The 27,104-nt window shown below is 40.4% G+C and overlaps 1 protein-coding gene across 3 annotated transcripts in view; it reads left to right on the top strand.

Moving 5' to 3' along the window:
• The window catches only part of PTPN21 (protein tyrosine phosphatase non-receptor type 21), a 90,274-nt gene that overhangs the window by 36,197 nt on the left and 26,973 nt on the right, over positions 1-27,104 (top strand). For 2 of the 3 annotated variants that reach the window (XM_063715674.1, XM_024231683.3), the window contains exons 3-10: positions 898-1,067; positions 10,170-10,267; positions 12,769-12,836; positions 13,664-13,734; positions 16,810-16,897; positions 17,307-17,395; positions 20,887-20,974; positions 21,685-21,764. In XM_063715674.1, coding sequence (XP_063571744.1) covers positions 898-1,067; positions 10,170-10,267; positions 12,769-12,836; positions 13,664-13,734; positions 16,810-16,897; positions 17,307-17,395; positions 20,887-20,974; positions 21,685-21,764 — 752 coding nt within the window. Of the gene's footprint in view, positions 1-897; positions 1,068-5,608; positions 5,740-10,169; positions 10,268-12,768; positions 12,837-13,663; positions 13,735-16,809; positions 16,898-17,306; positions 17,396-20,886; positions 20,975-21,684; positions 21,765-27,104 lie in introns of those variants that run through there. The other variant, XM_054530359.2, reaches the window with a different exon arrangement.

The following is a 27,104-nucleotide window of genomic DNA, read 5'->3' as shown; positions in this document are numbered from 1 at the left end:
GCTTACTCAGCATTCTACTGGGTAGAACCCCAGTTATGATTATTTAAAAATATTAATTATGAGGCTGGGTGTGGTGGCTCATGCCTATAATCCTAGCACTTTGGGAGGCCGAGGTGGGCGGATCAGCTGAGGTCAGGAGTTCGAGACCAGCCTGACCAACATGGTAAAACCCTGTCCCTACTAAAAATGCAAAAAATTAGCTGGGTGTGGTGGTGCATGCTATAATCTTGGCTACTCTGGAGGCTGAGGCAGGAGAATGACTTGAACCTGGGAGGCGGAGGTTGCAGTGAGCTGAGATTGCGCCACTGCACTGTAGCCTGGGCAACAGAGTGAGAATCTATCTCAAAAAAAAAAAAAAAATATATATATATATATATATATATATACACACGTGTATATGTACGTATATATACACATACACACACATATGTATATATACATATATACGTACATATATACATATGTGTGTGTATGTGTATATATACGTACATACACACGTGTATATATACATATGTGATAAACTTAGTGTTTTAGTAATTGAAAAACCAAGGATAAATTCTTCTGTATTTTTGTTGTTGTTAAAATCTGCATATAAAATTGAGTAGCACCCACTACATTCCAGTGTCTAGGTCGTGAATGTATTTTTTTGGTTCAGAGTTCAGTAAATGATATGCAAGTGCAATTGAGTTTTTGCCTCTGTTTCCTGAATATGAGTAGCTAGTTACAGATAGGTCTTACCTCCTTTTTTTCCTTCAGTTTTTGCTGTTGTTCTTCTCTGAGAAGAAAGGCAATAAGAGACTGCTGTCATTTGGTCACAGGTCAGGGATTAGTGCAACTGAAGTCACTGAAATCCTTTTGTATGTTATTGCCTCCTTCAGTGACCTTCTGTCTTTCCAGGTCACTTACTTCAGCCTCTGGTACTACAACAAGCAAAATCAGCGCCGGTGGGTAGATTTGGAAAAACCTTTGAAGAAGCAGCTGGATAAATATGCATTGGAACCTACTGTCTATTTTGGAGTGGTGTTTTATGTGCCTTCAGTTTCTCAGCTGCAGCAGGAGATTACCAGGTGAGAAATTACATGCCGTTTGTTTTTAGGAAATAGTCTAGTGAGATGTAAAAAGTGAAACTAAGGTTGAAGTCAGAAGATAAGTTTGAAACTTTGCCCTCTCGCTGCACATTTTTAGCCATGGTACTACAAAGAGATTCTCATATGTGGCCTGTCAGAGTGTTTTACTGCATGTTGGGTACCTTATGGGTTCACTAGGCACAAAGGAATAATTAAAGGGAAAAATGATGGATTTACCCTATCTGTGAACTCTTCTTGTAGTGATGTTACCTTTAATGTTTTTGTTGTTTTGTTTCTGATCTTTTGTAACAAGGAAAGGAGAGAAGAGATTTTAGAAAATTAGTTACAAAATCTGTCTTCATTCCTCAAGGAAATGTGCTGAAAGGCTCCTAGAATTCTCTGCCTCTAGCTATATTCTGTAGACAGGTTGGGGAGGGAGTACAGAGGAGAGGGAGGGAAGTGTTTAAGATCAGGAAATTTTGGCCAATAAGTGCACTTAATACGGACAAAAGTAGAAAGGGAAGATGATATTAAGGAGCAGAATAGAGGAACTAAGTGTTCTTATTCTTTTTCCCCCTGAAGACAATGAAAAAAGGAATAAAATTTGAGTTCTTGAGCCTGCCTTTCAAAGTTCTCTGAATCCCATTACTACCTTACCTTTTTAACCCTATTTAATGTTACTTTTGAATGTTAAATATGTTCAAAAATGAAGTAGCTGTGTAGCATTAAATATGTTCAAAAATGAAATATGTTTCAAGGGCCCGAAACATGCTGCATGCCCTTTCATATTTGTGTCCTAGATCTTTCTCTCACATGTATTTACTGGAATCCTGTTTGCCTCCTGAGTTGGGTTCAGAAGGTACCTCCTCCATGAAGCATCTATCACCCCAGGATAGAATGAGTTTTGGCTTACCACCTAGAATTTGATTCTACTTGTGTTAAGATGGTAATTGTCATACCCTGTTATTAGGATTGTGTGTGTATCTGTTTCCTAGGTTTTAAGCCCATGTTTTCTTTAGCTTTACTTAATGATATCTTACACAGTGCCTTGAGGATAGTAAGAACCTGGTACTGTCCCATGTTTGTGGAGTGCTGTTTGAGTCTGCCAGTTAATGATTAGGAGAGAATGGAAAGTCAAAGCAGTAGGATCCAGTGGTAGAATAAACGCAAACTGACTGTAAAAGTCTGAGATAGAAATATTGAAGAGAAAAGTGGAAGCCAAAAGGAAAAAGCCTGAACTGATCACTTTAACTCATTTAAACATTTACTGAAGATATGCTCTAAGAATTGTGTTGAATAGAGTGGGAGGTGAATATGCTTTAATCCCACCCTGGAGGAGCTGCTCACAGTCTGGTGGAATTGGCAGTGCATATAAATAGTTACAGTATCCTATGATAATAAATGCTTTAATTAAAGCTGTGGATTCCTAGGGGTGGGGCAAGGGGAACTTGAACAGGAAAGGTAGAGAGACTGACTTTTAAATTGACTTTAGAAATGTTCTAGAGGGAATAGTTTTTGCAAAGCAGGGGGAATAATCAAAATGATTACATATCTTCAGGAAGTTTCAGGTATTACCTAGAAAGGAGGTTTTAAAAATAGGCATTAGCAATAAAGTCATGGTACAATGAGGAAGAGATTTTCAAATTTAATGGAATCATTAAATTTACATTTTACAAAGATCACCCATCATAGAAGGTAGATCAGAGATGGCAAGACTATAGGCAGGACACCAGTTTAGGAATACCTGTGCCATAATCTAGGCATAGGTTTACAATATAGAGCTGAACAGAAAGGCATTAGCTGGATTGAGAGAGAATGGGCCTATTAGAGTCAATCAATAGGATTGCTCATTGATTAGGTATAGGAGCACCTGATAGAGAAGTTGTATCAGTAAGGATTAAGTATAGCTCTATATAACAAAAACCCTAAATATCATTGACTTCTGTGAGAGAAGTTCAGAAGTCAGCCTTGCAGAGCTTGTCTGACAGCTCCACAGAGTCTTCAAGGATGCTCGCTCTTTCTGTTAGTGCTCCAGCATCCTCAGCGCATCCTTCCCATGCACTAGGTTACCTCTTGGTCCAAGATATCCAGAGTTCTGTCTATCACATCCATAGTCAGAAAGCAGATGAATGGTTTCCTAGGAATGAGGTAGGAATTGGAGAGAAAGATTATGAGGGGTGCAAGGAAACTTTTGCAGTTGGTCAGTATGTTCCTCATCTTATAATGATGGTTTCATGGATATATGCATGTGTCCAAATTGTACACTTGAAATTTGAACAGCTAATTTGTATGCCAATTATGCCTCAAAAATGGTGTTCTAAAAAAACTCACTCAAAGCTATTGGAAGAAAACAAAGGGGGAGGGCCAGGCATGGTGGCTCACACCTGTAATCCCAGCACTTTGGGAGGCTGAGGGGGCCAGATCACCTGAGGTCGGTAGTTTGAGATCAGCCTGATCAACATGCAGAAACCCCATCTCTATTAAAAATACAAAATTAGCCAGGTGTGGTGGCGCATGCCTGTAATCCCAACTACTCGGGAGGCTGAGGCAGGAGAATTGCTTGAACTTGGGAGGCAGAGGTTGCAGCCAGCCGAGATGGTACCGCTGCACTCCAGCCTGGGCAACAAGAGTGAAACTCTGTCTCAAAAAAAAAAGAAAAAAGAAAACAAAGGGGGAGAACAACAATCTGAATAATACATCTTCAGAAAGTGCAGACTTAACAGAAAAATATGACCATAAAGCAGCAGAAAACTGCCACCTGATACTACAAAATGAACTTAAAAAATTAAGAAAATAACATGATATGAAAGAACCATTTAAATCTGAATTAGAAAAGCTTGAGAATAATTCGTCTGTGTAACAGGTGAATATGAAAATAGCTGCAAAAACAATTAGAAATTTTGAAATGATGGAAACTATAAAAGTGTAGAAGACCAGATAAAAAATAGATGTAATAGGATTCCCTAAAGGAAAAAGCCAAAACATTCTTCTAACAGTATGATCTAAGGCAAAACATTGGCAAAGAACAAATTCCAAAAACTATATAACAAATTCTATATTCTAGCTATAACACATTCTAAAAACTTCCTTGAAAGGAAAATGACTTGAAGCTCCCTATTGAAAAGGCATACTGTGTACCTGGTATGGTCAGTCCAGAGCAATCAGCGCCAACACATTCTGGAAAGTCACCGGAAAATGGGCATCCAGACTAAAACTGTTATAAAATTAAGAAAATAAGATTGGTATCAGACTTCTGGAAAAACATTTCATGCCAACAGACAAAAAAGTAACATTTAACATCCTCAAGGAAAGGAAATATGAGGCAATGATTATATATCTAGCAAAAACGACCTGCAAATATATCTTAGCATGGGCTGCCATAACAAAATATTATAAACTGGGTAGCTGATGTATTTTCTCAGTTTGGAGATCTGAGCGTGGTTGAGGTCTCATGAGGGTTCCCTTCCTGGCTTGCAGAACTTCTGGCTGGGTCCTCACATGGCAGAGCGAGCAAACACTTTGGTGCCTGGAGTTTTTACTTGCAAAAGAGGAAATTTTGTTTCAGTTGTCGATAATCGTGCCTCAGATAAACCTCACTGGCTATGATACTGCCACTGCACAAAGCTTGGAAATTTTGACCATCATAAAGAATACAACTGGGCTGGGCACAGTGGCTCACGCCTGTAATCCCAGCACTTTGGGAGGCCAAGGTGGGTGGATCACTTGAAGTCAGGAGTTTGAAACCAGCCTAGCCAACATGGTGAAACCCCGTCTCTACTAAAAATACAAAAATGAGCCAAGTGTGGTGGCACACGCCTGTAATCCCAGCTGCTCAGGAGGCTGAGGCAGGAGAATCCCTTGAACCTGGGAGGCGGAGGTTGCAGTGAGCTGAGATCGCGCTACTGCACTCCAGCCTGGGCAATGGTGAGAGCCCATCTCAAACAAAACAAAACAAAAAAAAGAATACAACTGCATGGATTAAAACATATCAAATATATCTTAAAATTCACAAATTCATAATACTTTAAAAAAAAACCTCATTGGTCACCTTTGAAAGTTACTAGAGTACAATTCATTACTCTGAATGGCAGTAAGTTTATCCTATCTTTTCTTTATAGACTATATAAAGAGGTAACAATCATCAGTATTGGCTAAAACCTTTGGGTAAAGGGAACAGGCTGGCATCATCTGAACTCAGTGGGCAATGTCAGCATCACTGTAAGTGGGACAACCAAATACCATTTCTTCTGATGTGATGCATCAGGAAGTACCAGGCACCACCAATGAAAATGGCTAAAATGAACTGGTATCGAAGCAAGCTTCTTGTCTGCACTGTTCAATAAGGTAGTTGTTAGCTACATGTGGCTATTTAAAGTTAATTAAAATTAATACAATTAAAAATTTTCTTGCACTAGCTACAGTTCAGGTACTGAATAGCCACATGTGGCTAATGGCTACTATATTGGGCAGTGCAGATATAGATAATTTCTATCACTGCAGAATGTTCTATTAGACAGTGCTGCTCTAAATCTAATGATTAGTTTTCAGGAAAGATGTGAGAACATGCAAACTTGCCAAATGACCCCATGAGACTACAATCAGAAAAGTCCAGAAGGCAGGAAATTCTACATGACAAATGGCTCCATTTCTGTTAATAACATGAAAATAAAAGGTAATAAAAACTTTCTTTTTTATAGCAAGAGAGATTTAGAAACATCCATTAAGTGTAATCTGTAGACCTTGTTTGGATTCTAATTTAAGAAAATTGTAAAAATGCATTTTTGAGGCAATCATGAAAATTGCATATGAATCAGATATTGGGTAGTATGAAGATGTTCATTTTGTTGGGTGTGATAAAAATGTAGTCACAGTTTTAAAAGATAAAGCTTACCTTTTAGGGATATGTACCGAAGTACTTACAGGTGGCACGATCTCTGGGATTTGCTGTAAAACACTGGCGGTGGAGGGGGCAAAGGACAGGATGGATGGAGAAACGTGGTAGGCATAAGGTTGATGGGTGAGGCACCATGATAAGGAGATGGGGTGACTATACTTAATGTCTATACATATGTTTCAGAATTTCCAAAATAAAACTTAAAAAATAAAAATGCTGATGCCTACACATTGCCTTCTATTACTAGTCTAAGAAAAACAGATGAAGAGAAAAGGCTGCCTCTTCATACATTATTTGGAATTTCTGTTGTGCAAAATGGGGTCACCTAATTTATTATATAATTATTGTCATATATTGTATGAAATATATTGGAAAGTTGATCAGTAACTTGATACAGATTTAGATAAAATATTTAATCAGCATATTTTGACTTTCGGGCAAGTTTATGGAATACTTGCTTTTGAGTTAAAACTTGCAATTTCTTTTATTCCTTGGCTGACAGTTTTGAATTCAGGTCTGCATGTTACATTTCATTACTGCTTTGTTTTTTTCCTATTATTTCATTCTTCTTGTTGCTTGGTTGCCAGGCTGGAGTGCAGTGGCGCTATCTTGGCTCACTGCAACGTCTGACTCCCGGGTTCAAGCAATTCTCCTGCCTCAGCCTCCAAAGTAGCTGGGATTACAGGTGCCCACCACCATGCCCGGCTAATTTTTGTATTTTTTAGTGGAGATGGGGTTTCACCATGTTGGCTAGGATGGTCTCGACCTCCTGACCTCATGATCCACCTGCCTCGGCCTCCCAAAGTGCTGGGATTACAGGCATGAGCCACCGTACCCGGCCTGCAAAAATATTGAAATAACATATTTATAAGCCATCTTCAGCCCCACCAATATATAGAAATTTTAGCAAAAAGTGTTTTTTTAATCACTTTAGCAGAAAGTGATAATGTCATTGAAGTGTAATTTCTTGGCCATCTGCTCCTACAGTAAATACTTCTTTAAGAAAAACATACTTATGGCTGGGTGTGGTGGCTCATGCCTATAATCCCAGCACTTTGGGTGGCCGAGGTAGGAGGATCGCTTGAGCTCAGGAGTTTGAGACCAGCCCAGGCAACATAGAGAGACCCTGTTTCTACAAAAAATTAAAAACAATTTAGCTAGGTGTGGTGGTGTACACCTGTGGTCCCAACTACTCAGAAGGCTGAGGCTCGAGGATCACTTGAGTCCAGGAGGTTGAGGCTGTAGTGAGCCATGATTACGCCATTGCACTCCAGCCTGGACTATAGAGCAAGACCCTGTCTCAGAAAAAAAAAAATCTATCTGTGTATCCATCCATCCATCTATCCATCCATTCATCCATCCCTAGTTGCTTCCATTAAAGGATTTGAGGGATAATACAATAACATATAATAACAACCACATGTTTTTTACTGTATATTAGACACTGTCCCAAGTACTTTATTAATTTAATTCTCATAACAAATCCTATGATGTAGGTGCTATTATCTCTATTTTGTAGATGAGAAAACCAAGACACAGAAGGGTTGAACACCTTGCCCAAGGTCACACTGCTAGTATGTACTGGATCTGGGACTCAAGCAGGCTGGCTCCTGAGTCCTTGCTCTCAACCATTGTGTTTTGTGGACTGTCATGTAAAATACCAAATGATTAAAAATACTAGAAATATCTATAACTGTAGATTTGTCATGGTTAAGAACAAGACCTTTGGGTCATTCAGACCTGGGGATTCAAACTCCAGCTCAGTCTGGCTCTGTGCATTTGAGCATGTTGCTTAATCTCTGAGCTCCAGCTCTTCATCACTTAAAGGTAACTATTATTAAATAGTGGAGAAAGCAATTAAGAGGGATAATAATGAGTGTGATTATGCCTGGATTTTAGCTGTGAGCTTAATGGCAGCCAAAGCAAAAGAAGAAACATGAGTTCCGTCATTCATTATGTAACACAAAGAAGCATACCTGTTTGCAAGCATGACACATTTTCCTGGTATGTCATTTAAACAGAAACTTTCAGGTGTGATTTTTATATAAGACATTGAACCAGAAATGAAAAAGTTAGAGCAAATATGGAAGAATCAATTCTCATAACAGTATAATGTAAGGCAAAAATATTTTTGTGGAAGGCTACATTAATTGGGTCCAAGTATGTTGCTTTTTCATGTTTTTTGTTTTGAGACAGAGTCTCTCTGTGATGCCCAGGCTGGAGTGCAATGGCACCATCTCAGCTCACTGCAACCTCTGCTTCCTGGGTTCAAGCGATTCTCCTGCCTCAGCCTCTCAAGTAGCTGGGACTACAGGCATGTGCCACCACGCCTGGCTAATTTTTGTATTTTTAGTAGAGATGGGGTTTCACCATGTTGGCCAGCCTGGTCTCCAACTTCTGACCTCAAGTGATCCGCCCGCCTTGGCCTCCCAAAATGCTGGGATTACAGGCATGAGCCGCCGCACCCAGCCCTTTCTAGTGTTTTTGATTTAAGGAAAAGGCCTAGAATATTTAGAATGGAATATGTGAATAGCATGTTCAATAGATAGACTTCCCTAAACACGCTCTCCCTCAGATAAGCTTCTGAAAGGAGCTGCAGTATAGAAAATCTCAAGTTTTTCTCTTTGGTGGATCCCAGAACTGCCAGCATCCCATTAGCTATAGAGGGAAATCCATGGGTTTGGCTGTTAGCAGGTGGAAGGAGAAAAGCTGGATCCAAATTCTTCTTACTTAAATGGATGGTGTTTTGGTTAGGTTCTTCGGTAATAAAGAACAGAGGTTTACATGTCTGTGGCTGAAATAAGATGATAAAGACTCATATGAAATGATTAAAGGGGTGGGCTGTCAGAGGAATTCAAACATGAACTGTAACTGGGCTGCACTTCACAGGCACCAAATACGGAGGACAGTTTGGATTCCAGATGGCTCCATAGACTGCACTGGCAGAGTGTCTGTGATTTCCATTTAGTACGGTATCCCCAGCATCTAGAATAATGCTTAACATATAATAGACCTCAGTAATTACCTGTTGAGCAAATAAATAAAAGGAAGTAGTAAATATTCACTCTAGAGCTTTATCAAAATGGAGAAGTGAGTGGCTTCAAGTACGTGATTGATAACAGCTGCTGTTAGCCGGCTATGCTCTTAGTCCTTCACATATATTGTTATTTGAGTATGTTCAGTCCTGTGAAGGGGTGATGGTACCCTCATTTTACTGGTGATAGAATTTAAATTCACCAGATTATGACTTGCCCAAGTTCGTGCAGAATACTAATTTGGAGAGTTCAGGTCTACTTGACTCTAAACCTTGTTCTGGTAATTGATGCCCTGTATATTGAAAGTACAAACAGGGTGGTATACAGAAGTCAACCCACATTACCAGATATTAAGAAAGTATCTTAACAGCTGTTTTGAGGGATTTTATCAGAAACATTTTAATATCAGCCTGGTCTGAAATATCAGAAACATTTTTCTCTGGCTTTACTTTCCAGTGCTAGGGAACTTCTACCAAACAAGGTAAGCAAACTCTTATATTACTAAGTTACTAGTCAGAGTTTTTAAAGTAAAGATTAGCCACTGGCTTTCCATTTCTCCAACTAAAAAGAAATTGTAGGGACTGTTTTACAGGGCATGAAGCAGATGACTAATTGTCTTATAGGATCGTTTTAATTTTGAAATAACTATAATCTAGGATAAGTAACTCATTAGATTGATTAAAGTATATGTGTAAGTGTCATGTGGTTGAGGACTTTCTCATCCTTGTTTGAAACCATCTAGGGGCTCTGTGTGGTGATTCATGTCCGTAGTCCCAACATTTTGAATCCAAGCACTAGGATTGCTTGAGCCCAGGAGTTCAAGAACAGCCTGGGCAACATGGTGAAACTCCCATCTCTATAAAAAATAGAAAAATTTGTCAGGCATAGTGGTGTGCACCTGTAGTCCCAGCTACTCAGGAGGCTGAGGTGGGAGGATCACCTAAGCTTAGGGAGGTCGAGGCTACAGTAAGCAGTAATCATGCCACTGCACTCAATCCTAGGCAACAAAGGGAGACCCTATCTAAAAAAAAAAAACAAAAAAACAAAAAAACACATGTGGGATTAAGGTTTTATTTCACTGGTTTATGCTTCTCTACCAAATTATGGTTAAATGCATTGTGTCTCAATGAGATAATATTGACATTGACCTTATACAACTGACATTTTTTATAGGTATCAGTATTATCTGCAACTGAAGAAAGATATCTTGGAAGGAAGTATTCCTTGTACCTTAGAACAAGCAATTCAGCTAGCAGGCTTAGCTGTTCAAGGTAAATAAGATCAATTCATAATGAAATGGTTCTATCAGATTAAAATGTGTTGCAACAAAATAGCAAGGGATTTTTAAGTTAACTGTCTGTATACATCTTTAGTAGTGTTTATATATTAGTGAAATATTCTGTTATCTAAGGGGCTTCCTTTTGGGAAAAAATGAACTTGGAATACCTCAATGAAATATGAGACTTCTGGAAGTTAATCATGTTATAGGTCAACAGAGCAAACAGTACGATAAATAGAAGTATGTATATATGTGTGTATACACACATATATGTGCAATCATATGCCGAATGACATTTCGTTCAACAAAAGACCTCATACAGGACAGTGGTCCCATAAAATTATAACACTATATTTTTAGTGTGCCTTTTCTGTGTTTAGATACACAAATACCATTGTGTTACAGTTGCCTACAGTATTCAGTACAGTAACATGCTGTATAGGCTTCTATGAGCAATAGGTTATACAATATAGCCTAGATGTGTAGTAGGCTACACCACCTAGGTTTGTGTAAGTATACTCTGATGTTTGCACAGTGACAAAATCTAATGATGCCTTTCTCAACACATTCCCATCCTTAAGTGACACATGACTATATACATATGCATTTATTAATACTATGCTATGTATTCATCTAGTTCAAAGACTTTATCTGCTAATAGGTCATATTTTAAGAAGAAAGATATGCCAGTCAGTGAGTTTGATGAGGTTATATTCACTTACAGTTTAAGTATACTTCATATGTTTGGTTTCTTTTTATTTATTTCAATAGGTTTTTGGGGAACAGGTGGTGTTTGCTTACATGAATAAGTTCTTATTTATTTAGTTACTTTTTTTTTGAGATGGAGTCTCGCTCTATGGACCAGGCTGGAGTGCAGTGGCATGATCTCAGCTCACTGCAACCTCCTCCGCCTCCTGGGTTCAAGCGATTCTCCTGCCTCAGCCTCCCGAGTACCTGGGATTACAGATACCTGCCACCACACAGACCCAACTAATTTTTGTATTTTTAGTAAAGATGGGGTTTCACCATGTTGGCCAGGCTGGTCTCAAACTCCTGACCTCAGGTGATCCACCTGCCTCAGCCTTCCAAAGTGCTGGGATTATAGATGTGAGCCACCGTGGCTGGCCATGGTTACATGAATAAGTTCTTTAGTGGTGATTTCTGAGATTTGGATGTACCCATCACCTGAGCAGTGTACCCTGTACCCCATGTATAGTCTTTTATCCCTCACCCCACTCCCACTTTTTTGGTTTCTTAAATGGTTGTCCTGAATTATGCAGTAATATCATCAATCATAATAGATAAAGATGGCTGGGTGCGGTGTCTCACGCCTCTAATCCCAGCACTTTGGGAGGCCAATGTGGGAGGATTGCTTGAGTCCAGGAGTTCGAGACCAGCCTGGGCAACATAGCAAGAGCTCATCTTTAAAATGTACATATATAAATAAAGATTCTGCATTTCACCAGCATTTTTGAATTGTTTATTTTTTTCATTTTTACATATCTGATATACATGTATTTACATGTATGTGTGTATTTTCTTTTTTTTGGAGACAGTCTTACTCTGTTGCCCAGGCTCGAGTGCAGTGATGTGATTGTGGCGCACTGCAGCCACAACCTACTGTGCTCAAGTGATCCTCCCACCCGAGCCTCCCAAGTAGCTGTGACTACAGGTGTGCACTACCATGCCTGGCTAATTTTTAAAATTTTTTGTAGAGATAGGGTCTTGCTATGTTGCTAGGCTGGTCTCAGACTCTTTGGCTCAAGCTATCCTCCCTCCTTGGCTTACTGAAGTGCTGGGATTATAGTTGTGAGCCACTGTGCCTGGCTGGGAAGATTTCTGATGGGACATTATTTCAAATAATAACTGGCTTAATCAGAATAATTATTAATAAAACTCCTTCAGCTATAAGCAGGCATGGAGACATGTATCATTTTTAAACAAATGCCTGATGCACATGGAGCCACATTCCTTTTCAAGGTACTTTAGATTTTCTTAAGTATCATTTTTGGCTTTAAGAATTACTTTTTCATAAGCATTTTGCTGAATTGTCAATTTTTAAAAAAGATTAAAAATTTCAAAACAAATATATCATGCTGTAATATATTCAAGTAGTCTAAGTCCATTCCCCAGAGGTCATCAGTACTGTTGACAATTTGGTTTCTCCTTGACATTTTCCTGTACATAAGCAAGCATATATGATTACAGGGTAGGTTTTGTTTGCATTTTAACTATAAAATGAGATCATATTACATACAGCTTGCAACTTGTTTTTTTATTTAATTCGTAGGCATTTTTCCAAGCCAAGACTCATATCTACCTAATTAACATTTTTAAAAAGATACTTTTAAAATATACTTTTTATAGCTATAACAGATTTGACTTCTGAAATATTAGCATACCATCTAGATATACTGCATATTGAATTTTGTTGTGCATATTTTGCAATGCAATTTAAATATAATTAACGTGAATATTTGTCATTCTATATAGCGGATTTTGGTGACTTTGATCAGTATGAATCCCAGGACTTTCTTCAGAAATTTGCCTTGTTTCCTGTGGTAAGACTTCTTTTGACACTGGGCCTTTTAAAAGAAACAGTTTATTCCTGTACCCTTAATAATCCCTGAAATGAAATCCGTATGATAGACTTACTGTCAGGAATAGGATTATAAAAAAAAATTTCCTCTTATAAACATCTCAAGTGTGACTGCTTTCCCTGTTGTAGTCATCTTGGTCCTTGTGAACCCACAGAAACTGAAGGGTCTGTAGTCACTGCATTGTGCCTGGAGACATTTGTTTTCTATTTGAATGTGAGTTTTAAAAGAAGGATTCATTTTCAGCTTCTCAGGAAGCATGCACAGGTTTTGCTTTTAACTGAAGGTTTGAAACCTTACAAAATTATATTGAGGAATGAATGTTGCTTCTCATCAGCAATTTAAAAAGTAGATGACAAAGACACTGCCTTCTACTTTTATAAAGTCATTACTGACGGAAGGGACATGGAAACTGCATTGCAACAACTAAGGAAGGTGTGGTATGCTCTTCTGAGTGTCTACACAGCCAGCCAGAGAACGCACAAGATGTTTTTATCTTGCTGGGCTCAGGACTGGCTGACTACTATCACCAACTTGAAATAACTCAGCTGAAACTTTCCCTGGGATGAATTGAGAAGGTGGGGCAAGTTTTGTTTTTTTTTTTTGGTTCTTGTGAGAAGCCACTTAATTCCTTAGAAAGATGATTACCTATGTAAGCAAAGCTCCCATATAGTAACAATAGTCATAATTTTGCCTGATAGTGACGAGAGTCATTCACAGTCAATGGCCATGATTCCTTCTAAGAAATTGGGGTGAATTGTCACATACTTACCACTGTGTGTTTTCTTCAGGGATGGTTACAAGATGAAAAAGTACTGGAAGAAGCAACCCAAAAAGTGGCCTTACTACATCAGAAATACAGGTAACTCTAAGAAATAAGACATGGAAATAGCATAGAACCAATGTCTGCTTGAATTTGAAATATTCAATTAAATATTTAATTTACATGATTAATATTTATTTGCCCAGCTAAATTTGGAACATTACTGCTGCTGCTATTACAAGTAGCCAACATTTATATAGCACTCACTATGTGCCATGTGCTGTTCTAAGTAAGCACTTACCCATATTACTCATTTATTGTCCATGTTTTACCAGTGAGGACACTGAGGAAGTTGAAAGCAGCCAGTCATTGAAGGGTGCCCATTGTTTACTGCATATAGTAAAGGTTTGTTTGATAACCCCATCCTGTGTAGGTTAATGTAAAATTAGGATGATTTGTTTTCTTTTATGATACAGCTTAGCAAGTACAGGGTTACTTCCCTCTCTATACCTATGGAAGCTGTGTCTGTCACCTGGGGAGCTATGCTAAGAGCTATGGTGCTTGTTACTCTGAACTATGCTTCTGCATACCTTTGTATACTTGTACATATTGACTTTCTTTCATGATGAATCTCTGTGTTGCCTGTAAGAAAAAATACTCTTCTAGATAATGCTAGGTCTTATTCTAAACCAACTACCACACAGTTCCACATACAGATGCTCCTTGACTTATGATGGGCTTAAGTCCTGATAAACCCATAGTAAGTTGAAAATACTCTAAGTCGAGATGTATTTAATACACCAGTCCTGCTGAACATCATAGCTTAGCCTAGCCTACCCTACCTGTTCTCAGAACACTTACATTAGCATACGGTTGGGCAAAATCATCTAACACAAAGCCTGTAATATATTTTATAATGTTGAATATCTCATATAATTTGTTGAATACTGTACTGAAAGTGAAAAACAGAATAGTTATGTGGGTCCTCAAAGTACAAATTCAGTGTGGGTCCTACTGAATTTGTACCACCTTTGTACCATTGTAAAGTTGAAAGTCATTCAGTTGAACCATCATAAGTTGAGGACTGTCTGTACTCTATCATTAAATTTTTATAACTACTCATTAAGATAAACATTATTATCTCCATCTTACCAGATGGGGAAACCAAGCTCAAAAAGATTTAGTTATCTCTGGCCGGGAGCAGTGGCTCACGCCTGTAATCCCAGCACTTTGGGAGGCTGAGGTGGCAGATCACAAGGTCAGGAGATCGAGACCATCCTGGCAAACATGGTGAAACCCTGTCTCCACTAAAATTCAAAAACTTAGCCAGGTGTGGTGGCGCACACTGGTAGCCTCAGCTACTCAGAAGGCTGAGGCAGGGGATTCGCTTGAACCTGGGAGGCGGAGGTTGCAGTGAGCTGAGATCGTGCCACTGCACTCAGCCTGGCGACAGAGCCAAAAAAAAAAAAAAAAAAGATTTAGTTACCTCTACATGTGGTAGAGGTGGGAATTGAAAGCAGATCAGTTTCAGTAGAACCTATTGCTTATCCCCTTCCAAATAAAATAAACTTTTGCCTCTAGTCTCTCTCCACTCAAATCCACACAGTGACTCACAAAAGATTAATCTCCCTAGAATATCACTTTCTTCTTACCTCTCTCCTTCTCCTTCCACGTGCTCATGGGTATTTTCATGCTGTCTACTAGCACAAGTTCATTACCCTGGGATAAAAGGCCTCCCACAAGTTGGTTAAATCCTGCCTTCCCAGCTTTACCTTCTGCTGGACAGCAGAACCACATGAACCATTTCTTTTCTAGCTTAATTGGTGCCTCAGGCACACATTGCCCTGCCTTTTGTCACTTCCATTTATTCATTTGTGCATTTCCTTAAAAGATAGCTTAGTGTTCTTATTCTGCATTAGGCAGAGTAAGAGTGCTGGATGCTATGGCACAAAGATAAATAGAATAATTTCTTCTAAGAGTGCATTCCCAGCCCTGCAATATGAGGGCTGGCAGGACAACCCACTATAGTAATTATAATACATATAAGAAGATAATGAGTGCAGTTAGAGGGGTATGGGCGGAATGTGTTGGGACTGCATGGAGCTGCGGCACTGGGGAATCCCAGAAGGTGACCCAGAGGAAATGATGCATAGACGGAATCTTGAAGGATATTAGGGATTGGCCGGGTCCACAAGTGAGTCACAGGCACACCAAGAAGAGGGATTCTCATGTGCAAAAGCCCAGAGGGGCTAGGGAACATATTCTGTCTGAAGAGATGCAGAGTTTGGGATGGCTGCAGTGTGGGTGCCTTGAGGACAGGGAGGAGCATCGGAAGATGAGGCTGGAGATGCAAGTCTGCATGCACTTGGGCACTCCTCCTTTACCCACACTGCCTTCCTACCCATCCTAGTAGTGCTGCGCTCACCTGAGCGAAGAGGGGTTTTCATGTAGCCTCCTCATACCCTTATTCCCTGCGTTCGACATTTAGCACATAATTCTCAGTAATGCCTGATATTTTGTTGTTTTTATTTTTGTTTTTTTTTTGTTGTTGTTGTTTTTGCCCAGACTGGCGTGCAGTGGAGCGATCATAGCTCACTGCATCCTTGAACTCCTGGGCTCAAGCAGTCCTCCCACCTCCGCCTTCCAAGCAGCTGGGACTATAGATGTGCACCACCATGCCTGGCTAATTTAAAACATTTTTTTTTTTTTTTTTGTAGTGACAAGGTTTCACTATGTTGCCCAGGCTGGTCTCAAACTGCTGGCCTCAGGTGGTCCTTTCTCCTTGGCTTCCCAAGGTGCTGCGGTTACAGGCATGAGTCACCATGCCCAGCCCTGATATTTGGGATAATAAGCAATTACTTGGTGGTTTAAGAAAAGTTCAAGATTTCACCCTAAGATTTTTTAGGGAGTTGTTTTATCCCCCACCTTCCCGCTCATCTGCCTTAAGTATAGAGAGCAGGATCTCATGTGATACCCTCAGCATTCAGCACAGTGCTTTGCACATACTGGTTTTCAGTAAATATCAATAGATTGATATAACCAATTATAGATGCTTAGAAACGTGAAATGTTTATAATGTCTTATGCTAAATTGACATATAGGTTTTAAGAAAAGCTTTATTTTAAACCATTTTAAGCTTGCTTTGTGAACAATCTTGCTTCTTTTGGGTTGCAGAGGGCTCACAGCTCCTGATGCTGAAATGCTGTACATGCAGGAGGTAGAGAGAATGGATGGCTATGGAGAAGAGAGCTACCCTGCTAAGGTAAGTGTGGCTTGGCAGCTGGGGCTCTTTAAAGTTAGGCTCACAAATTTGAGAAAATCATGGGGAAATCCAAGGATGTCCTTATGTGCAAAGGCTGAGGACATGGAACACTCTGGAAACTTAAAAGCTGAGGTCCTGGTGACCAAAGTTTTGTGGTAAAACACATTCCCATTTTGTGGTTCATACTTTGAAATGGTCTTGAAATAGAGTTCCTAAGGAGGGCCAAACTTTTTCAATTTTTATACTTACCTATAAGATCATAGATCTCATTCAGACTTTTGTCTTCCTGAATAGTTACTCTGTAGGTCTTCGGAACTTTCTACATCTGGGAAACCAGTCCAGGGAACTCTAGCAGCAGTTCCTCTGCATCTGCTTCCTGGGTGTTTCTTCTTCTGCTTTCTCCTTGTAGGATAGCCAAGGAAGTGACATATCCATTGGAGCGTGTCTTGAAGGTATCTTTGTGAAACACAAGAATGGAAGGCATCCTGTGGTATTTAGGTATTTTTCTTACCTCTTTTTGTATGTTTTCTATGGCTCCTGTTGGTGATATATTTTTTAGTACTTACAGCAGTTAAATTGTTCACAAGTCTATACCAAGGTCTCATTAAAAAATGGAAATAATTCCCTTGCTAGGAAAAAAATGCCATCTGAATGCAACAGTCCTTTTCAATAAGCCACTTTGTTCAAAACTGAATGTCCAGAGTATAAGACCTATAATGACAGCCTATTATAAAATGCTTAAAAATGTGTGACCCTTTTTGTGCTATATGGAGGCCATTCTTTGCTTTGATATGAATGTTTAATTTGAGCTCTGGTTTCCAAGGCTATTTATTGGTTAATTTATTTATTGTGAGGCAAGGTCTCACTCTGTTGCCCAGGCTAGAGTGCAGTGGTACAGTCACCACTCACTGCAGCCTTGACCTCCCAGGCTGAAGTGATCCTCCCATCCCAGCTTCCTGAGTGGCTAGGACTACAGGCTAATGCCACCATGCCTGGCTAATTTTTGTATTTTTTGTAGAGGCAGTTTTACCATGTTGCCCAGGCTAGTCTTAAACTCTTGGGCTCAAGCTATCTGCCTGCCTCCCAGAGTGCTGGGATTCCAGGTGTGAGCCCACTGTGCCCAGCCTGTAGGGCTATTTCCTATGAAAAATATAGAGCTTTGTTTTGACTATAGTTTTGTACCAAAATTCCTAAAATACCAGTATCTAAGGAAATTTCTATTATTTTTTATAATGTTGGTTTTTGTTGCTGATATAAAAAAAGATACTATTCATTTGTGGAAATCTTGGAATGTGAAGAAAGTTGGAAAGAATATATAGCGACGTGCTAATAGTAACTGACTCTGAACAATGAAACTATAGGTGATTTTAATTTCCTTTATAGTATTCTGCGTTCTAATTTGTATCTTAAAGATAGTAAGTTGCACCATATTGTACAATCCCTACCTTTAATTCCTTAAAATCTGTAATCTGGAAAATCCAAAGTTCACGTCCAACCAAAAGCTTATATTGTTTTTATAAGGCAGGAAAACATATTCTATCACTTCTGTTTTTTGGTTCCTTTGTGTCTACCATTTGTTGAGTGCTTATCATGAGTCAGATAAACTATGCTGAGCATTTTTTGTGAATTTTTTAAGTGTAATCTTCATAACACTCTCAGCAGTAGGTATTACCACCACTTTGCACATGTGATAATTGAGGCTTAGAAAAGTTGTGATTTGTCCATGGTCACCCGGTTATTAACTGGCATAACTAGGACTAGAACTTGGATCCTCCACTTTATGCGTGGGCTCTTAATCGCTGTATTAAACAGCTTTTATTCTCTCCACCCCCTACTCACTGCCCGCCCCACAACACACACACTACTCAAGCTTTCTAAACCACTCCTACCATTTCTTCTTGAGAACTAGTTTGGCCTTTGAAGAGCTTTTTCTCTAAACTGACATCTCCTTCCTCACTTCCTTTGCTTTACTGCCTCTTGAGCCATGAATTCTCCATGGTGATTATGACCTCAGAGAGTATGCATCACTTGGGGAGCAGAACCCCATTCCTAGAATGCACTGCCCTGGGCTGGGTGGCTCCCCTTTGGCAATTGCTCTCTCGTCCCCAAGCCGCTTATATTAACCCTTCCCAACATGCTGAGTTGGGGGTCAGGGAGAGGAGAGGAAAATGGATCTGTGGCTTCACCTGAAGAGCAGGGCTCTGATGGTGCCCAAAGTGTCACATGGAAACTTGAGGCATCTGCCTGGCTTCCTTTATCACTAGATAGGAATTTTCACAGTTGCCTTAATGTAATGCTAATAATCTTTAGATTTAACAAACACGGAATCAGTACTAAGTTGATTTTATTTTAATACATTTAAAATAAATAAATCTAATGGAGAAGGATAAAATTTTTTCTTCCATAATTTTTTCTTTTTATAAAATTCTGATTATGTAATAAAATCAAATATTAACATATAAAAGCTAATATGATAAAATTAGAAAGTATAAGATTTTGAATCCTAGTGATCACTTCCAGAATAGTTCACTCTTTGAGTTCCTGGCATTTCAAATTTATCTTCACCCTGAAGCTTTTCAGAGCACACTTCCCCCACTTTTGTGCCTTATTTTAATACCTGCAGCACTTAAAAGTTCTTGTTTGCTTCTGTGTTCTTTCTCCCACCTTTCCCTCCAACTGTGCTAATTTGAGGGAAGCACTGTAACTCACTAATCTTAGTGTCCCTAGGACCTGCTGCGATTTCTGGCATTGTTATAATAGGTGTCTTTTATTTTGTTGAATGAATAAATGGGGCATTGGCAATCAGCTAAGAGAGGGATCTTCCATCAAGCAAATCTGATGCATGAGAATGATACATTTTACATCTTTTAAATTCTCTTTTCCCTCATTTATTATACATGAGTTTACTTTTTCAACTAGCTGCTGTTACTTCAATTAGAACATTCAGGCTAGCTGATTAAAACCACTGTTTTTTTTTTTTTTTTTTTCTGTTTTGGTTTTTTTTGAGACAGTCTCGTTCTGTTGCCCAGGCTGGCATGCAGTGGCACAATCTTGGTTCACTGCAACTTCTGCCTCCCAGGTTCAGACGATTCTTCTGCCTCAGCCTCCCAAGTAGCTGGGATTACAGGTGCCTGCCACCTCGCCTGGCCTAGTTTTTGTAATTTTTTTTTTTTTTTAGACAGAGTTTCATTTTTGTTGCCCACACTGGAGTGCGATGGTGCTGTCTCAGCTCACTGCAACCTCCGCCTCCTGAGTTCAAGCGATTCTCCTGCCTCAGCCTCCCAAGTAGCTGGGATTGCAGGTGCCCACCACCACGCCCAGCTAATTTTTTTTGTATTCTTAGTAGAGACAGGGTTTCACCATGTTGGCCAGGAGTCTGAAACTCCTGACCTCAGGTGATCCACCTGCCTCGGCCTCCCAAAGTGCTCAGATTACAGGCGTGAGCCACCAAGCCTGACCTAGTTTTTGTTTGTTTTTTTTTTTTTTGGTTTTTTTTTTTTGAGACGGCGTCTCGCTCTGTCGCCCAGGTTGGAGTGCAGTGGTGCGATCTCGGCTCACTGCAAGCTCTGCCTCCCGGGTTCACACCGTTCTCCCGCCTCAGCCTCCCAAGTAGCTGGGCCTACAGGTACCTGCTACCATGCCTGGTGAGGTTTTTTTTTTTTTTTTTGTATTTTTAGTAGAGATGGGGTTTCACCGTGTTAGCCAGGATGGTCTCCATCTCCTGACCTCGTGATCCGCCCACCTTGGCCTCCCAAAGTGCTGAGATTACAGGCGTGAGCCACCGCCCCCGGCCTAGTTTTTGTATTTTTAATAGAGACAGGGTTTCACCATATTGGCCAGGCTGGTCTCGTGTTTTTTCTTTTTTGTTTTTCTCAAAAATGTTACCAAATGCTAACTTACACGTCAGGCTTAGGGAAAACTTGTGTATTCTATCTCCTTGTTCCCCCATGGGCACTCACATTGCCAATTCTCTATTTGCCGTTCTTTAGGTGGCATGACATTGCCAACATGTCCCACAACAAGTCCTTTTTTGCATTAGAGCTGGCAAATAAAGAGGAGACCATCCAGTTTCAAACTGTGAGTAAACATTAGGGGTCTGCATGGAATGTTTTTCCTAAAAGTTAACAAGTTCTACTTCTGCGTGCCTGTATGTGTTTGGAGGCAGGGCAGCATTAAAATGATAATATTTCATAATTGTATAAAACATGCAGTTTTATCATATAGCATTTTGCAAAATGGCAGTTAGCAAAAAGTGGCTGCTCAGTAAATGCTGAGTGAATGAGTCTTTGGATAACTACTGTCTGATCATGATAACCTTTAAATTAAACTTCAGGGATTGTGTGGGGGAGAAAGTAAGCACTGATATCTTGAATTTCATTGATAAATGAATAGCTCTGAAGAAATGTTATTTAACAGTTACTTGCTTTTGCTCTCTTGACAAAGGCAATATTGAGTTACTGAGTCATATTTTTGTTTAAAAATGTCTTTGAGTATATTTGGCAAGAATAAAAGTTGGTATTTTTATAGTTTTTAGATTCCCAAGTCATTTTGAAACTGTTTAATATGAGAATCACACTGTTAGAACAGATTGTTTTGTCTTCATAAATTAAATCCTACTTGTGGTATTCATACCATGGGCCCAGTGTTGGAAAATGAAAGGCTTATAGTGTTCTGAAAGTGACTTTGTCATATGATGTCACCCATTATGTCTTTTGACAAACTCTGCATTAAACGTATCAAGTTGTATGTGTGCTTTCATATTGCTTTATGCCTGTTTTGTTTGCTAGGAAGACATGGAAACAGCAAAATACATTTGGAGACTCTGTGTTGCGCGACACAAGTTTTACAGACTAAACCATTGTAACCTGTAAGTATGTCCTGCTCATGGAAATTATCAAAAATAATGAATTTAGAAATTGTAATCTTGAGTATACTGTATCATCAAGAAAGACATTTTATCAGTTGACATCTTTTTTTGATCCTATAGCTGTTTTCCTCATTTTAGCTTTGGACCAACTTCTAATAACTACATTGTATGCCTCTAAGATTTATTTCAACTAGTTACAAGAACCATTGTAATTCTTGAAAGGTAAAAAGGGAATAATATCCTTTATTTGTTTAAATCAATCCTCTGGTCAGTATTTTGAGTCATTAAAGATTATTCAGCTTTCCCAGCCATCTGAAGAATTTTTGCCCCTCCTTCCTGGTGTGCATTTTTCTTAGCTCACATGGGCTTCTTACTGTCTGCCAGATCAATAAAGCACATGGTGATACTGCACATGTAAAATATTGTCCTTCATCTATACTCCCCTCCAGCCTCTGCACCATATCTCTGCTTTCCTTAATGGCAGGTTTCCTCAAGAGAGTTGTGTATGCTTGTTTGTTTCCTTCCTTCCATCCTGTTTTCCCTAAGCCTCCACGTTACTGACGCTGCTTGTTGTGGTCAGGTGACTTTCGTCCAGTGATCATTGTATGAGTTCTCTTACTTGACCGCTCCGCAGTACTGATCCTCCAACAGCTCCTTCCATCCTTCCGGAATCCTGCTCTTCTTTGGCTGCCAGGACACTACCACCTGCTCGGCTTGCTCTTTCTAGGCTGTTTCTTCTCAGTCACCTTTGCTGGTTTGGTCCTGAGGCCTTTTCTCCAAATCTGTTCCTCTAGGGGGCTTCTCCTGACCTGTCCTCCCCCTGAGCTCCCAGTTCAAGTGATTCTCCTGCCTCAGCCTCCCGAGTAGCTGGGATTACAGGCATGCACCACCACACCCCACTAATTTTGTATTTTTAGTAGAGACAGGGTTTCTCCTTGTTGTTCAGGCTGGTCTTGAACTTCTGACTTCAGGTGATCTGCCTGCCTTGGCCTCCCAAAGTGCTGGGATTACAGGCATGAGCCACCGTGCCCAGCCGTCCTTGAGCTCTTGACTTCTGCATCCTACCACAAGCATTTAGTTTGCTTAGTCCTCAATACCATTCTGAAAGTTGTGGTGAATATATACTACTGCCTGTATATTCTGAAGGTAGAGCTGGCAGAACTTGCTGATGAATTGGATGTGGTATGAAACCCAACCATTTTTACCACTTGTGCTAACAGCTTAGTGCTAGCTGCCACTACTTCTCATCAGAATATTGAGGTATCCTTCTGACTTTCCTGTTTCTGTGCCTTCGCTGCCTGTAGCTTGTAGCTTATTTTCCATATGTCAGCCAGAATGATCTTAGTTTAACCGGAATCAGATCCTGACACTCTTTTTTTTTTTTTTTTTTTGGGAGATAGAGTCTCGCTCTGTCACCCAGGCCGGAGTGCAGTGGCACGATCTTGGCTCACTGCAACCTCCGCCTCCCGGGTTCAAGTGATTCTCCTGCCTCAGCCTCTTGAGTAGCTGGGACTACAGGCACACGCCACCACGCCCAGCTAATTTTTTGTATTTTTAGTAGAGATGGGGTTTCACCATGTTGGCCAGGATGGTCTTGATTTCCTGACCTCGTGATCCACCCGCCTCGGCCTCCCAAAGTGCTGGGATTACAGGCTTGAGCCACCGCGCCCTGCCCAGATCCTTTCACTCTTCTTAACCCTCCTTTGGCATTCCACTTCTTTTTTTAAGTAATTTTTTTAGTTTGTTTTTGAGACAGCTCTATCACCCAGGCTGAGTACAGTGGCATGATCACAGCTCACAGCAGCCTCTCAACCTCCCTGGGCTCACGTGATCCTCCCACCTCAGCCTCCTGAGTAGCTGGTACCACAGGTGTGTACCTGGTTAATTTTTTGATGTTTTTTATAGAGGCAGGATCTCCTTATGTTACCCAGACCAGTCTCAAACTTCTGGACTTGAAGGATCCTCCTGCCCTGGCCTCCCAAAGTGCTGGACAGGTGTGAGCCACCATGCCTGGCCCCATTTTACTTCTAATAAAAGTACGAGGCCATACACAGTGTGGTCCTTACCTGGTTCCAACCTTATGTCTTTTATCCTCCTCCCTACTTGCTCTGTTCCAGCCACAGTGGTATCCTGGCTAGGCCGCAGATGTGCCTCACCCTAGGGGATGCTGTCCTTGCTCTTTTCCCAGGTCTCCACCTGCCTTGCTCCCTCATTGCAGCCTGCTGTCTGGTCAGATATGACCCTCTTCAGAGGCTGTCCCTGATTGTCCTATGGTGCCCCCCTTCCACTACGATCTGTCTCTTTACCCTCTAACTTTTTTTTGTTCTTTATAGCACTTAGCACCACGTGAATTTCTGTATTTGTTTGTTTGCTTGTTTGCCTGTATCCCCTGCCAGCAGGTAAGCTCTAGAGCAGTGCTTGAGGACAGACAGTCTTCCCTGCCTTCAGTGCTATTTTCCCCGTGCCAAGCAAGGGCCTGGCTCACTGTCGGCCTTAATGAATTTGTTAAACTAATCTATAGATAGAAGTGTTAAGAGCTCTGATTCGAGATGTCTTGGTGTGCTGTAAGATCCCTTAGGAAAACAGTACATCACCCAGAACTGCCAAGATAGGAAAGGCTACCCAGCCAAGTGATATATAAGCTGAGACCTGAAATGTTTCACTCAATTCCCACAACCTTTCTTTAAGCTGTCCTCTTGTCCCTGGTCCATTTCTGGAGGTGCCTCCTGGAGCTGCTTCCCACTTGGCCCCCCATGCCCTATCTCATCTGTCTGCAGTCAGTCTTCTGGATAGATAAGCAAAATATGTAGCACTGTATGTAGCACTGCTCTTGAAGTTACATGTCAGGAACAAATCTGAGCATGTGCCTCTCACCCGCCCCGTCCTGGGTACAGGATTAAGGGCAGACTCCTGAGGTCCTTCTCTGGACTTAGCTGCCCCAGCCCATTTGGCCTTGGAGTCTGACTCCAGGAAGGCGTCTTTCCTTATCATGTGAATGCCCCCAGCCCAGGCCTTTGCTAAAATGTCCTTCCTTCCCTTCTCTGACAGACTCTTAGTCATTCTTCAAGATTGAGTTTAAAATACAGCCCCCGTAGACACCACCAAGCATTCAGTTTGCTTAGTCCTCAATACCACTCTGAAAGTTGTTTTTTCTACCTCTTTTATAACAATGACCTGAATAATTCATAACAATAATTTAGTAAATGTTTGCTCCATGTCAAGCATTATACTGAGAGCTTTTATTTTCTTTAATCCTTACAGTAACCCTGTTGGGCACAATTATTACTATCCCATTATTGATGAAGGTATGGAGACTTAGAGAAGTGAAATGTCTTGCCCTGCCACACAACTAGTAAGTGGAGCAGCAAGACTAGAGCCTGTGCTCTTAGCTGCTGTGCTAGCCTGTTAAGAGTAGTTCCTGCCTGCTCTTTTCATATTGACAGATATCAGTTGACAGATCATTTTCATTTGATCTGTCTCTCTTGTTTGATGAAGCTCCATGAGGGCAGGGTCTCCTCTTCCTCATCTTCATGTCCCCTGTCTGGCAAGGTGCCCGGTGCGTAAGGGCTTAATGAACGATGGGAGCCGGAGTGTGGCAGTGATGGGAGTCACAGGGGAGAAGAGCACTTTTGCTCCTTTGTCTTTTCCTTTTATTACAGATTGTAAATGAGGCATGGGGTGGAGGCAACGTCTAACAAGGGCATTTTGTCCCTTAGCACCAGGAAGGAAGGAGAAAGGCTGTGGAAGTGCCTTCTGTCTTGCAGGGTGTGAGAGAAACTCTGGGCAGGAGCAGCAGTGTAAAGATAACATGCGGGGATGCCCACCCGGATGGGGAGCTGCCCAGTGGTTTGCATGTATGGCCCAGTCCCTGTGTCTTCTCTGCCATCCCCTGCACCATGTTTGCATGAGTCCCCACCGCTGGTCTGGTGATGGGATTTTCGTAAGCACTGACAGGGAGGAGGAACCTGCTTTCTTTGTAAATATGGGAAGCGGTTTCCGCTAGGGGCCTGGGTGTATTTGCATATGAAAGTGTTCCCCCTGGTGGTGATATTCAGTAGTGCTACTTGCCTTTGGGGTTCCCTGGGGCTGGCCTGGTTATCCAGCCATATGTGGCATGATTTCTACGCAGAAGTAAGTTCTAAGATTCAAGCAGTAGATAATGCAGTCTGTTGGACCACAGCATTTTCATTTTAAAGACTTTAATAAGTTAAGTGTTCATAATATTGAGCCATTATTACCTCAGTTCATTTCTTCTCTGGAAAATAGTGGAGAATCTACATTTTGAATAAACCATAAAACATAATCCCTTTCCATGAGGCATCCATATTGGTTGGTGGTTAGTGCTTGTTTTTTTTTTTTTTTCTTGCAAATTAACAACTTGTAATAAGTAAAAGAGGGAAGAGGGAAAAGCAACAAATGATTGATTATGGTGAATGATTGAGTCTTAGAAATTCAGCTCTAGTTTTTGGAATATTGCTATTTATTGGCAAGTGTGAACAAAACTACATTAATGTCATCAGTTGCATATATTATACCTAAATAAGGAACACCTGATTCTTTTTAAAATGGAATAGTTATGTTTAAAGGGCTGTTTTCCAAAATTTGCTTTCAATCTCTATATATCCAATAGATTGTGGCAGTTGATTTCCATGAGCTATTCCTATGTAATTACTTATGATTCATTCTGTAGGGAACTAATATATTTCATTTTGAGCGTTTGTTTCCCACATAAAGTAAATGAAGCTTTTAATATTAGCTTTTAAAATTTTGCTTGATAATAAAATGAAAAGAACTTTAATTGTTATGGCCATGTTTTAAAGGCTCTCAATATAGACCATTTAGTCATGTTCCAATATTATGATTCTGCAGTATTGGTAGACTTGCTGTCATGGGCCAGATGGGTAAACTAAAGCGTGACAGGCATTTAACAAAACTGCCCCTGGCCTGGAACTGGACAGTGGCTTCGGGACATCTGGTTTGGGCTGGGGTGACTGGTGGCCCAGGAGATAGACTCGACTTGCACAGAAGGGAACTGTAATCCCAGGGTGTCCCCTTCACCCCCAGTCCTGACCTATAGTTTATTGCTGCTTGGGATGGCCTTATGTGACTCATCTAATCTTGACCCAGATAACTATATTTTAGTATTTATACAATGGCATAATCCAACAGCCTTCCCCCTCCACCCCCTAACAAAGTGCATTAGATAACAGAATGATCGTTATCCAAACCTTAAAAATGTTAGATGGACAACAATCTGTCTTTTTAAAATTATAAAGTGAGGATATTGAGACTTTTATACTTAATATTCCTTTAGGGTTGAATTGGGAATTAAATGACATA

This window comes from Pongo abelii, chromosome 15, assembly GCF_028885655.2.
Source record: "Pongo abelii isolate AG06213 chromosome 15, NHGRI_mPonAbe1-v2.0_pri, whole genome shotgun sequence".
Lineage (NCBI taxonomy): Eukaryota > Metazoa > Chordata > Mammalia > Primates > Hominidae > Pongo > Pongo abelii.
Note: the sequence above shows the minus strand (reverse complement) of the source record. Positions and strands in the feature narration are given on the sequence as shown.